The following is a 13,832-nucleotide window of genomic DNA, read 5'->3' as shown; positions in this document are numbered from 1 at the left end:
TTTGTGATTGAATGGACTGAGTATCCTGGACCTAGTATCTTGTCAATTTCTTCACTTTGCTGATTTAATACTATCTCCAGATGTGCAAATGAATACATCTCACGACTTTGTTATGTCATCTGACATAATCGCTGTTAAGCATTTTCCCGCATTGGGTTTCCAAGTGATTAACGGTTTTTTTGCTTTAATTTAAAAAAAAAATTAATATTCTGCAGTAAGCAATATAGTTCCTTAATCCTGGTGAAAAATTCCTTTCCATAGTCACCCTTTGAAATTTTTACATCAACATTATGATCGTTCAGACATTTAAATAATATAGAATGCAAAAGTTTGCGATTAATCTTGACCTCCTCATGATAAGTTTAGCACAGGCGTCCGTTTGTTTCACAAAAACTGATTCAGTATAATGGGGAAGATTCTGTGAAAGGGATATTATGTCGCGAGTGCTGAGAGCGATGACAGGTGATTTGACAGCTGAGATCTGAACATCTCAGCTTCTCGGAAGTAAAAACTAAAAAAGAAGGCTGAAAAATTCGTTTTAATATACGAAAAGCTCTATCTTCATTCAAATTCATGGACGACCCAACAATCCCCAGAGTCAGGGGATAGTTGAAAGATTTAATCAGACAATCACAAGGAGTTTATCCAAATTGATGGCTTCGGATGATAAAAAAGATTGGATAAAACACATTCGAAAAGCTGTGTTTTTGTACAATTAAAGAGCTCATTCATCCACATGTAAATTGCATTTTTTTATTTTCTAGGCGTTAGTCCATTCCAAAGATATCGTGGTATTTCTGGATTCAACACTGTTGTTGAATCAGGTGTTGAGGAAAATCCAAAAAGTTTTGATATGGAAGAATTGGAAGTTGTAGAAAATCCCGACATTTATAACAAAGGTTTTTTATTGTTATTTATTAGTAACGGTGATGAGTACCAGTTTAATTTTGAGAAAATGAATTTGCAGTCTTCATATTATAGAAGAATGATTAGGAAGATAGGAGTCCATCGATCAAAATATGAGTTAGATGTTGGAGATATTGTATTATATTTTTAATTACTTAAAGGTTCGTGTACAAAAAGATTATGGGACGATCTAATAACTATTGTAGAGAAATTGTCTAACAATTTTTTCAAAGCCGAAGATAGTGCTGGGTTTATTAAGAAGGTTCATTCAAGACGACTAAAAAAATCTAAGACGACTTTAAATAATAGTTAATTATCATTTTTAATTGTCAATAATTGACCTTAGTTAACATTGATATAATAGATTATTTTTATTTTTGACAATCATTGACATTGATGGATCCCTCGCAGCGCACGATGACTATAAGCGCTCGCGACATATTATAATGTTTAAGAATTTTTACCATATAAAATACAAAAATGGATATTAGTCCAAGGATCTTAGTTCTTTCAAAGTGTTTTAAAGGCTTATTAAAAATTTATACATGTGACTGTTTTCAGTTGTTTGGGACAAATCCGGGACGGAAACATTGTGAGTAGAGCCTTAAAAGGATTATACTTACTTGAAAATTTGCATATATATTTTTTCATACAACGCAATAAAAAATCTAAAAGCGTATAAATGGATAAATGTACCCGTCGAAGACACTTGCTCGGGCTCGAAGAGGAGGAGAATTGACTGAAAGCAGACGCAATAATTAAAAATCAATTTTATCTGGACTTTTCAAATAAATAAAATTACGTAAATTTTTCCATTTTACTAAATATTGATTCGCATAAATATGTAGATTCATATATGCATTGTGTGTTATATTTTTGAATTTGTCTTGAGGAATTAATTCGTAAAAATTAATAATTGACGCATTTTTGAACAATGCCGCCAGTTCTATATCATGTTGTAAATTATTGAGTTCTAGTTGAAACTTTGCAGGCGCATCCTTAATTTCCACGCTGAATGGAGTTGCGAATATTTTCATTAAAGGAAGGAATTCTTTAAAATTCTAAAAATTAAATTTATATAAATTTACCCCAAAACGTGCTTCAAATTGATTAATGAAATCACCAATTATGGATATGTTTAACCTTAAGAATGAATAATTAAATTTAAACATTATTAAAAAATTAAAAAAGTTAGTTACTCTAGAGGGGCCGCAAAAAAAATTCTAGGGGCCACATGCGGCCCCGGGGGCCGCATTTGAGAACCGCTGATTTAGACTAAGAATGTATTAATAAATTTAGCGGGTTTGGAGGATAACTATGCCGGAAAACATGCTTTGAAAATGGAAATGTATTCCTTATTAAGAATTTAATCAAATTGCGATTTTAGCAACAGATCTTCTTGGCTATAACAACAAATGCATGAACACTCTATTCACGAAAAAAAAAAATCTAACTCCGAAATCAATGTTGTTTTGAACGGAACAAAAATTCCGCAGACAAAAACACAGGAACTACTCGAGGTGACCTTTGACACCAAATTCTCATTCTCTAAGCATATTGATCGAAACGCTTGTGAGAACGACGGGGTATGTGTTCTATGTTAGAACATGCTGGCAACAGTCCAGACCCTTAGATCCTCCCCCAATCAGAAGATGCGTGGGATCCCTGGCTGAACACAACGAGAAGATGCGTATATTGATTGGGAATTTCGGGATCACCTAATACATTTTATTTTCTAGCCTTGACAGTGTTCTTGGATTATATAAATAAATTAAACACTGTAACAATTAAGTAGATAGTAAAAATTTATGTTCGTAAAAGAAACTCAACAGTTTTTTTGATTTAAAATATATTTTCTCCACCTCCGATGGCGTGTAATTCTCTCCATCGGCAATCGTGTCATCCGCCACATTCCCCAGGTCCGCTGCGGAAAAGGCTGAGACAGCCAAAATAAAAAAAACCAAGAACTCTGACGTCGCTTTATGTTTGCACCAATCGCACTGGAGACATCGGGCATCGCCGTGTCTCTAACTCCGGCCTTTATCAGCAACATCGGAAGGAAATTGGCCCATAGGACGAAAGAGCCATGCGAGGTTTCGTGGCTATTGCAGAGGATATTCATCGCCATTCTCGCAAACAACACGCATGCGGTACTTACCGCAGAAGTGCGCGCGCTTTAGCCCCTCGGAGATTCCTTTTTGTTCATTCCTAACTTTTTTTCAAAATAACAAGTAAAATAGAGAAGTTAACTAAATCAGATGAGTCGCCGAGCGGATGGACAGGCAATTTCCACGTAATATCGCGAACGATATCATCCGAAAAAGCCAGCTCGTTTCACGACTATCGTGACTCCTCCTCGAGATGATTAAACCAATCTCTGAGAGAAGTTTAAGGGCTTTGGGTCCAATTATCCCAATTTGAATACGATTTGTACAAATTTCTAACTTGTTCCACCATTATCTGATATGCACTTAGTTAAAAAAATTTTTTTAATTCAATTCACATTGGAAACGTCGATAAATAAAAGTGAATTATTATAGTCTTTCCCGCAGAGCCATACTGATTTATAGCACACACTTTATTTTATGTACAAAACAGTTAATGATAACTAATAGTAGTACCAAAAATGAATTTCATCTATTTTTCTCTTTCTAATATGTGAATTTTTTAGACAATTCAATTCCGCAGTAAATACCCACTTTTGGAATCTTAGATGCGTGGAACATTGCACCAAATGACAGCTTGACACCTAATTAAGTGAATTAGACATTAAAAATTAACAAAACAATCGTTGATTACATACTCAAGACTCTATAGTCTATAGATTTAATGAATAAAAATAAAATTTTCTTGACAAAATAAATTGAATAAACCTTAGCTCGGAATTTATCAATTTGATGAAAGATAATTACTGATACTTTAAAAAATTTTAAATTTTTTAGACACAATTTGTACAAAATTCTTTTAAATTTTAGTTCATTTTTCCATCAAAGTCTGATTAAAGCACTCAAAAAGGAAAATCACTGACTATTTGGACTTTTTTAATTAGATAATTTAGTTAAAAAATCGAATTATATCAAATTCAATTTGTATTGTCGGGAATTGCAATTAAGCGATTCTAATTAGGATTGTTTTTTTATCTAGACTGCAAAAAATTAAAAACAGGATTAAGAAATATTGTCTCATAATCTTGCCACGGCTTTCATTTATGACCACAGGAGAAAAATTGCTTCTTCTAAAAATGAATCACACAAATCTTTAAGAATATTGATTGCCATTTTTTGCGCGAACAGTAAATTTTCAAATACAAAAACTCAAATTTATACCAACAAATAGCATCCTTTATTTACTCAATAACATATGGCTAATGTCTACTAAAACCAGCTGGAGCCTGGAACAGTATTTTTATATTATTTTGAAAGTAATTTTCAAATTGATTTATAATTTTTCAATAGTTCATTAATTATTTTATTATTCAATCAAATAAATAAAATATATATTTTGTTGTAATGTCATCCATACCTGAAACGTGGACACTTTTTTTATTATTTTAGTGAGACCGAAGCAAAAGAATTTCTTTCTTTTGGAATCAGAGAGTACTACTGTGGCAATATCGAAAGTGCAATTGACAACCTAGAAAAATGTTGTAAACTAATGTACTAAATATTTAAAAATATATTTCAGTTCTTCTAAGTACGGAGACTTGGCTTCCGAGAACATTGACTCCTACTTTTACTACGGACTTGCTCTCATGGCCTCTAACACATCCGAAGATCAAGACCCGATAGCTTCTTTATTTCGTAATACTTAATTCTTTGTTAATATTTATTATTTTACATAATAATTATGTAAAAATTGTTTATATGTAAAATATTTAATAAATTTAGCGGGTTTGGAGGATAATTATGCCGAGTCAGAGTCCTCTGAACAGGAAAGCCAAGAAGATAATGAGCCAGTCGTGCAAGATCAAACAGAAAATGAAGAAAACAAACCAGAAGACTCGATTAACAAAGACGAGACACTGGATGATTCTAAAAACGAAGAAAAAAACGAAAACGAAACAACTTTTGAGGATTCGATAGCAAACAATTCTCAAGTTGCTTGGGAAATGTTTGAAATTCTTACAAAAATTTTAAACAAGTTTTATTTAACGATTATTTTTAGAGACACTGTTTTGGAAGAGCACATTCGATTGGAGAAACTGGCAAAAGTGCATTTAAATTTGGCCCAAATTAGCCTCGAATCAGGAAATTTTGACGAGGCTTTGATCGACGTTTCCAAATCGATGGAAATTCGAAATAACCCGGTAATTCAGTCCGCGGACCGGGGGATGGCGGAATGTCATTATTTTAACGGTCTGATCCATGTGGAGTCCAAAGAATTTGATTTGGCAAAAAACGACTTTATGGAGGCGATCAAAGTGCTGGAGTCAATAAAAACTTGTGACTCAGAAGAGGAAATATCTAAACTTGTCCAAGAACTCGATTTGAAGGAATTTTTTATTAAAATTTTTTAGATCAACGAATGTGAAGAGGCCAAAGTTGATTTGAAAAATGCCCCAAAGGTTGATTTAATATTTTATTTTGATAGAAGGTGGAGTATGGGAATCAGAATTGTCCTTTTGATAAGAATGTGGACCCTCAGTCGTTTAATGACATTTCATATCTCGTGAAAAAAGTTAATCAAGTTGTTATTTGGTGTAGAGAGGGGTTGGTTCGCCATCAAAGACGGCACTCGTAGAGGGTGATGTAAATTCGCCTTCTAAGAAAATCAAACTTGAAGATGTTTAGTCATTTGTACCTTGTTATTTTTTGATTTGTTTTTTGACTTTTTTGCTAAATATTTTGAGGGATGTCGTTTTAGGCTTTTTGTGTTGCTTTTTGAACATTTTGAATGCTGAAAATAAAATATGTAGAAATATTTTGCCGGTTTATTTTATGTTTATTAAGACAGTTATTAAATACAAAATGTTTAAAGAAAATGTCTTGTCAATATAATAATTTATTATTGAGTTCTCTACTAAACCATTTTGATTCTTCAAACAGTTTTGAATCGCAAAGAATGAAAGCAGTTCTTTTCACATTTTGATAGTATAGTACAGACACTATAACAAATTTACTTTACTAAATACTTAATTTTTGGATTGCATTCATTGCCAATATTACTTTTCCACTGTCCTTGCATATTGCTTGCGTGGAAATAGAGTCGCACTGTTGAAATATCTATATATGTATTATATATACGAAAACATAATTAAGTATGTTGAATGTCATAGTGATTGCTAAATAAAGAGTAATTGTTGATAATGTCCAACGGAATTTTCTAATGAGAATTGACATTGCTCCTGCTTGGAAAAATGGAGTTCTCATCATTAATAAAAATATAATAAATATTTGCATTACGATCAAAAAACATTGGAGTCTAAAATGTGGTATTTATTGTACATTTGTATAACAAGAAATGTTTTGCTGTTAAAGTTGATTATGTTGAAAACAACATTTATTCCCAAATCTACAAAAAGAAAAAAAATTTGAATTATTAAGCGAATGTTCATCAATCGTATTTTTGATGCTTGTTGTTTAGAAACAAATTTAAATATAATAAAATTTATTTTGAAATTATATTTTAGTTAAAATGTTTTATTTACTGTTCAATTAAACAACAAAATTAAACTATTTGGAATAACTGATCATTTTTAATTTTTATTTATTTCAATCATTTGATGTTCATTTGATTATGAAATGAACTGACATTGAGAAATATTTACATTATCTTTTCTAGGATTCTAATCATTTCATTGTATAAAAGAATTCTTTATATACCGGAATATTTTTTTCTATTTTAACCACAATAGTCCACGCTAAAATCACCGGGGAGATTTTTATTGTGGAAGTGCGTAGATCGTTTGCGGACAGTGGAATTGGATAAAAAGAGGAAGTATGACTTATTTGCAATTGAGGTAGGGATAATGCACCAGCTTAAAGTCTGCGTGTGATGAAATTAAATGGACTGGTCACCAAATACCAAATATTGTACTTAAAACAGTTGGGTGTAGATAAGACTCTACATATTTATATGGATTCAATTGTTTTTAAGAGGACTCTGGAGAGTATCTCGTTTGATGCTGGTCAATCCAAATATTTCATGAAATTTAGTCTGTGAGAGTAGTTTAACTGTATCTTCGAGAAAGTTTAGAGTCAGAAATGAAAAGGAAGAAAGAAGATGCGTGGAGTGCCACCCTTTGTTCACTTGGAAGGCTCAGGACTTAGTTAGGCAATTAATTAGTTACTTTTTATTAATAAATTGAATTTAAAGATTAACCGCATTTAATTTTTTTCAGAATTACTGGTCGGACGACTTTAAATTTTTACTTAAAGATTTTTGTTTGCAAACGTATTTTTCAATAAAATACTTATAATTACTCTCAGTTTTCTTTTCGATTAAAAAGGATTAAAAATTCAATATTCAGTCTTTATTTAATTTTTTAGCATTTTGAAATAAAGTTATCTGTTTGCTCAAACATCAAAGTTCGAGATTAGATTTAATTAAAAAACCTAGCATGACACACACAATAGTTCTGTTTACATTTTGTAATTTTCTTGATGACTTTAACAATTGTAAAATTGAAAGTTCTTATTTTATACTTCGATTTAAGGTTTTTATAAAAAAATGTGAAAAATTTAGGTCAATATGGAAAATTTAGTGGATTATCTATTGTTAGTAGATAGATATTCTTGAGTCATTTATAAACAAAAAATAATGAAATTACGTTAAAGATAGTCACAAAACAATAATTTTGTCATCCTCAGAATTAAAATGTTGTTTGCATTTTAGATATTTTTGAGTTTCTTTTCAATTTAAAGAATACATAGAGTTTTTTTTCGCTTGAATATAAAGAATTTAAACATTTTCAATAAAATACACTCCGATTTGGTTTGATTGAAAACATAAAATTTATTAAAAATTTGCAATTTATTGCAACAATAGGTTATTTGAATAAAAGAATACCAATTTCTGGAAATTTTATCAAAATTTAAATAATAGACAAGAATTATTAATCACTGTTTATGACTGCAGAAGTTATTATTTGTTTCAAAAATGTAATCATGTTGGAACATCTGTTTGATCATCTCATTGAAAAAATCATTTTATAAAGATCCAAATCATTATTCTTGAATTAAAGTCAGTGAATTAAAATGTTATATTATTTATTAGAATAATTTCAAGTTAGAATTGACAAAAACTGTAAATAGAAATTAAAGAATCTCCGAAATTTCTATATAAAAAATTAAAAAACTAGCAACTGATTAGTTTGGTTTTTCTATTGTTTCGCAGAATATTAATAATTTTAGAACAATATTCGGACATTAAATATGAAAATATTAGGTTATTGAACAATTAAGTAGGAAGTACTCAATCAGCAAAATCAAAAAATTGAAGGGGTATTCTGTCCAATCAATCATATCCACGCAAAATGTCAAAATACTTGTAGATTCTCAAATAGTTACAGACACGAATATTCAGTGCAACAAGCCTGAAATATTTGTGTATGACAAAATTAAGAATGAAATCACTCTTATCGAAGTTGGAATTACTTCCCACGACCGCTTGAAGAAGGTCGAAATCGAGAAATGCCATAAATACGATCTATTGACAGGGGAGTTGTCCATTGTCCACTGGTTTTGACTTGGGGTGGGCTCTTTTACAAGTTTTTTAAGAACTACATTAAAAAGTTGGTTATCAAAGACGGAATTCAGTCCTATATACAGTCAATTGTATTGAAGAAAACACTGGAGAGTATGATTGTTGAGCACAGGCATGGGATCCGAATCACTGAAGAGGAAATAAATTCAGCCAGTAGCCTTTTAATTAAAGCAAGTCATTCGTATGAAGATAATATGGAGAATGAGGGAAAAAGAGTCGCAACTAACCTGGAGACAGATGATTAAAAAGTTGTGTTGGTTAATTCCTCCTCTAAAAGGAGGAGATTAACCTCCAGCGGACAACGATCGGATTGGAAGAATAGAATTATATGTTGAACAATTAATATTTGTTTTTAAACATGTCAAATTTCAAACCAAAAATGAAGAATATTCTTTTCGGTGGTCTAATACTTAGAGCAGTGGTTCTCGAACTTTTTTGCATTGCGTACCCCTTGCCATCTAAATAATTTTTCGCGTACCCCTTATCGATTTTTAAAAAATTAAGAAACAAAATTATTTAATTAATGAGATGGATGGTGTTGTTTATCAACCACTAATCTATCGATTTCTTGATCCTTTGACGAAAAACACACATGAATATCATTAACAACATTCAGCCTCGCACGATGAACTGATTTTAAACTAAACAACGATGAAAATCCTTGTTCGCAGAGATATGTAGTCGGAAACAAAAGCAAAAAATCAATTATATAAAATTTAATGTGGTGATATTTTGATATCATTTTACACCAATTTGTTTAAAATAAAAGTTCAAGCAAAAGTGATAAAAGATTAATCGAAAGGAAGGCCAGCAGCCTGGCAGATTGGCAAACTATTCTCTCGGATAACGGCGATCGAGAACCGCTAAAGAAGTCAGTCCATTCCCGAGGATTGTGAGTGCGCACGGAAATTTTGGCCCCGAGCTTGCGGCGGAATTTTTCCGTCTTTGGACCAAGAGCACCTGACGTCTCCACCGCTATCGGCATCACGAAAAACTCATCCGAAAGGGCAGAATATTTGGATAGCTTTAAATCTTCAGCCTTTTTAGCAGGAGATTTAGCCTCCAGAGCACACGAAATTAGATGTGAAGCAGAAAAAGTATCCCAGCAGGTTGCGTCCTATACGAAACCTTTTCCGCCCTCAAAAGGAAAAAGGGTCATCCCGTCAGGAAGTTTCCCGTCACACGGTCAAGACCCGGTGGTTCGAGGACCGAAGGAAATCCCGCCGAGTCGAGGGTCCTCCGTATGATGTCATTCATAGCCAAGTGCCTCGGTAAACGTCCGGCACTCGAAAATTCAATTCAATTAATTGTGCAGATTCAAATAAAATTTTTGACTCGTAAGAATTTATTAATTCAAGACTTTTTTAATATGATTGACAATTTTAATAACATCGTCAAGAACGCCTTTAAGTTCAAGAGACATTGTCTTCACAACAAAAGCATAACGATATTAAAATTTTTTACATTTGGATTAACAGATTGTAATCTACCTCGGAAACCAGAGTTACATCCAAGCATTGCTGGTGCTCTATCTTTGAAGCATGGACTAAGATTTCGCCACAATAGACCTATCATAAGTAAAAATCAAAAATATACTTTTTTTCAAGAAACAATTAACTGCATCAAAAATATCAGAACCTTTTGTGTTTAAAAGTAAGGAATAATTAAACAAAAATACTTCTTTAATAATTTTTATATAAATATATCGCACATAAACGAGTAACTGGAAGCAATTTGCTACATCTGTTGATTCATCCAATTGAATTGAAATTTTTTTAAAGGCAGCACTTTTTACTTCAGTAATGACCTAATAATAATTAATCAGAAAAAAAACTTGTTCTTTTATGTTTTCGGATAGATCTCGCATTCTTCTATTGATTGTATCATTTGAACATCAAATTTTTCGAACAATATGCCCTAATTTATTGTCAGGGAAACATTCAAAAATGTCTTTAATCCACGTTATAATAAGATTCTTGGCAATTGTATGTGGCGTACCCCAGTTTGAGAACCACTGACTTAGAGGGTTTTATAATAGTCAAAATATGAACTAAATTTAGTTGTTTAAAGGAAGATGTATTAAAATTATTTAGAACCATTAACTTACAAAATGCTCTGTAATTGAACTAAAATTGAAACCACAATTATTTAAACAAAAATCTACTTATATTGAGGTCGGATTCTATATTTTGTAATATTTAAAACAAATCCGAAAAATACAAAAAAAGAAAAACTGATTAAGTTAAAATTGTGTAGTTGACTTTTTTAATAGTATTTATTATAAAATTTTAAGTCAAAATTAACAAAAATTTTAAATAAAAATTGAAGAACCTCAATATTTCTAGATAATACAAAAGAGTAGAATTAAACAGAATACCAATTCCGATTAGTCTGGTGTTTCTATTGTTCGATAAAATATTAATAAAGTAGTTATTTTATTACATTATTCCGACTATAAATATGAAATATCCGTTTCTAAAATTATATTAGCTAAATCAAATGGAAAACAGAGCATTCAAAAATAAGGAAAACAAAGATACAGACAAATTTGAACTAAATGACAATGAATCTGATTTGGATTATTTTTTAGACCTGGCAGAATTAAATAACAGATTTCATTACGTTTTACCGATGGTTTAAAAATTTTATAATATATTTTTAGGAAGAAGACGATGATCCTTATTTAACCGAAAAAATATCTAAATATCTAAAAAACGGCGGCAAAAAAAAGAATTCTTTTGTCGTTTTTCCAGATAGTGACTAATGCTAAAAAATTGTTAATTCTTTAATCTGAGATGCATTCTAAAAATTTTTTTTATCTTTTTTAATTCTAAAAATCGAGAAAAAAATCTAAATATTTTGACTCTCCGCTCTCAATTTAAAAAGGACCTGAAGTTAAAATTTTCCAAGCGATTTAACTTTTTATTAATTTAAACTATGCTTTCAATTTTGAGATACCTAGCATTTACCCGACTTTAACGTAACTATAACAGGTTAGCCAAAGGATACTCTATTCTGGTCATTTTACAATTTAGGAATAAATTTTATTTTAGATAGAAGGGGATAATTTTGTTCATTCTCCATATATGCAGGCTGAAATTATAAACTTGAAAGCAGAATAGCGTAGAAAATCCCCAATCTTAGTAATCTTATTTCAATATTGACCAATAATCTTTTTAATAATGTCAAAAATTGTAGTTTTAGGACCTTATTGTGTACTCCATTTGATCTAATAAACAGACAAAAACTAATTTATATTTTAATAGTTATTGACTAATGAAAAAGCAATTTTCTAATTAATTTGTGTATTTAACAATTGTAAACTTATATTATTCTTACAGAATTAGTTATAACTTTGATTCTCGTTAAAAATAAGATGTCTGAACAATTAATATTGGTTTTTCAAATGTCAAATTTTAAACTACAAAAGAAGAATCTTCTTTTTGGCGGTCTAATACTTAGAGTGTTTGATAATAGTCAAAATATGAACTATATTTAATTTTTTAACGAAAGGTTTATTAAAATTATTTAGAACCATTAACCTATAAAATGCTTTGTCTTTGAACTAAAATTGAAACCACAATTTATTATACCAAAATCTACTTATATTGAAATCGAATTCGTTTCTTTAAAACCAATTCCGAAAAAAACGAAAAACAACTAATTACGTTAAAATAGTGTAGTTAACTTTTTCTCTCTTAATAATATTCGAATTTGTATTTAGAATCATTGGTGTTGACCCAAAAAGGAATTTTATACTATTTATTATAAAATTTTAAGTTAAAATTAACAAAAATTTTGAATAAAAATTAAAGAACCTCAAAAATTCTAGATAAACAAAAAAGTAGAATTAAACAGAATACCAATTTCTATTAGCCTGGTGTTTCTATTGTTTGATAAAATATTAATAAATTAGTTATTTTATTACATTATTCCGACTTTAAATATAAAATATCCGTTTCTAAATTTATATTAGCTAAATCAAATGGGAAACGGAGCATTCAAAAATAAGAAAAACAGCGATACAGACGAAAAGGATAACAAATTTAATATAAATGACTGTGATTATGATTTGGATTATTTTTTTTCTGACATGGAAGAATCTAATAAAAGATTTAATTTCTGTTTTCCGATGGTTTTAAAAATCTTCTAATATATTTTTTAGAAAAAAAAGATAATCCTTCTCAAACAGAATATCCAAAATTCGTAATGTTACATAAAATTTTTCGAGAAAAAAATGATTCTTTTTAATTTGGTTTTTCTATTTTCCGATAATTTTTTCTAATTCTAAAGCAAATTTTTTATTTTTTTTTATCTTATCAGTAAAAAATCTAGAATGACCTTATTTAACATCTGTCAACAAAAATTTTATTTTTAAGATATCAGCTACGACTCAACTTATCTTCCTAAGCCGGAACTGATCAATCAAAAAGTGCAGATGTTTTTTTAATTGTATTCATTTTTGACTTAGGATTATTATTTTTTTTAGAAAAACAGATTCTAAAATTATACTGTCTTTCAAACTGTATTTTATAATTATTGAACACTATCTATCCAATAATCCAATTTTAAATTTTTGACAAAAATTTAAGATCTACTTCATTAATTTCAGGTATATATTTTTCAATTTCATTTTTCAATCAAAGCAAATGGGAAGTTATATGATGTTTTAAATTTTTTATTTCATTTAATTTTAGATGGCAAATGTTATCATTCAACTTATCATAGATTCTTTCTCTCCATCGGCAATCATGTCATCTGCCACTTCCTTCGGGTCCGCTGCGGAAAAGGCTGAGACGGCCAAAATTAAAAAAATACTAAGAACTCAGACGCCACTTTATATTCGCACAAATCGCATTGGAGACATCAGGCGTCGCCGAGCCTCACACCTCGGCCTTCATCAGCGACATCGGAAGGAAACTTGCCCACAGGACGAAAGAGCCACGCGAGGTTTTGTAGTTATTGCAGAGGATATCTATCGCTATTCTCCGTGGCAACACGCATGCAGTACTTTCCGCAAGAAGGCGCGTGCTTTAGCCCCTCGATGTTTCCTCTCTGCTCATTCCTTTGTTTAAACTATATTTATACTTATCAGACATATTAAATTAGAATTTGTTGTATTATCTATCCACATTTGGAACTTCATACGAAAAGACCTACAAACTATTTTAATTTATTTGAAAAGTCCAGATAAAATTGATTTTTAATTATTGCGTCTGCTT

General features: G+C 30.4%; 1 protein-coding gene across 1 annotated transcript; it reads left to right on the top strand.

Moving 5' to 3' along the window:
* The first annotated feature begins 434 nt into the window (after positions 1–434).
* On the top strand, positions 435–5,464 carry LOC115230395. The gene is made up of 5 exons (XM_029800596.2): positions 435–462; positions 765–899; positions 3,578–3,593; positions 4,591–4,706; positions 4,794–5,464. The coding sequence occupies exons 1-5, from the start codon at positions 435–437 to the stop codon at positions 5,420–5,422; spliced, it is 924 nt and encodes a 307-aa protein (XP_029656456.1). The 3' UTR covers positions 5,423–5,464.
* Positions 5,465–13,832: the final 8,368 nt, after the last annotated feature.

Source organism: Octopus sinensis, unplaced genomic scaffold (genome assembly GCF_006345805.1).
Source record: "Octopus sinensis unplaced genomic scaffold, ASM634580v1 Contig15467, whole genome shotgun sequence".
NCBI lineage: Eukaryota > Metazoa > Mollusca > Cephalopoda > Octopoda > Octopodidae > Octopus > Octopus sinensis.
The sequence above is the reverse complement of the archived record's forward strand: the minus strand, read 5'-3'. Positions and strand labels throughout refer to the sequence as shown.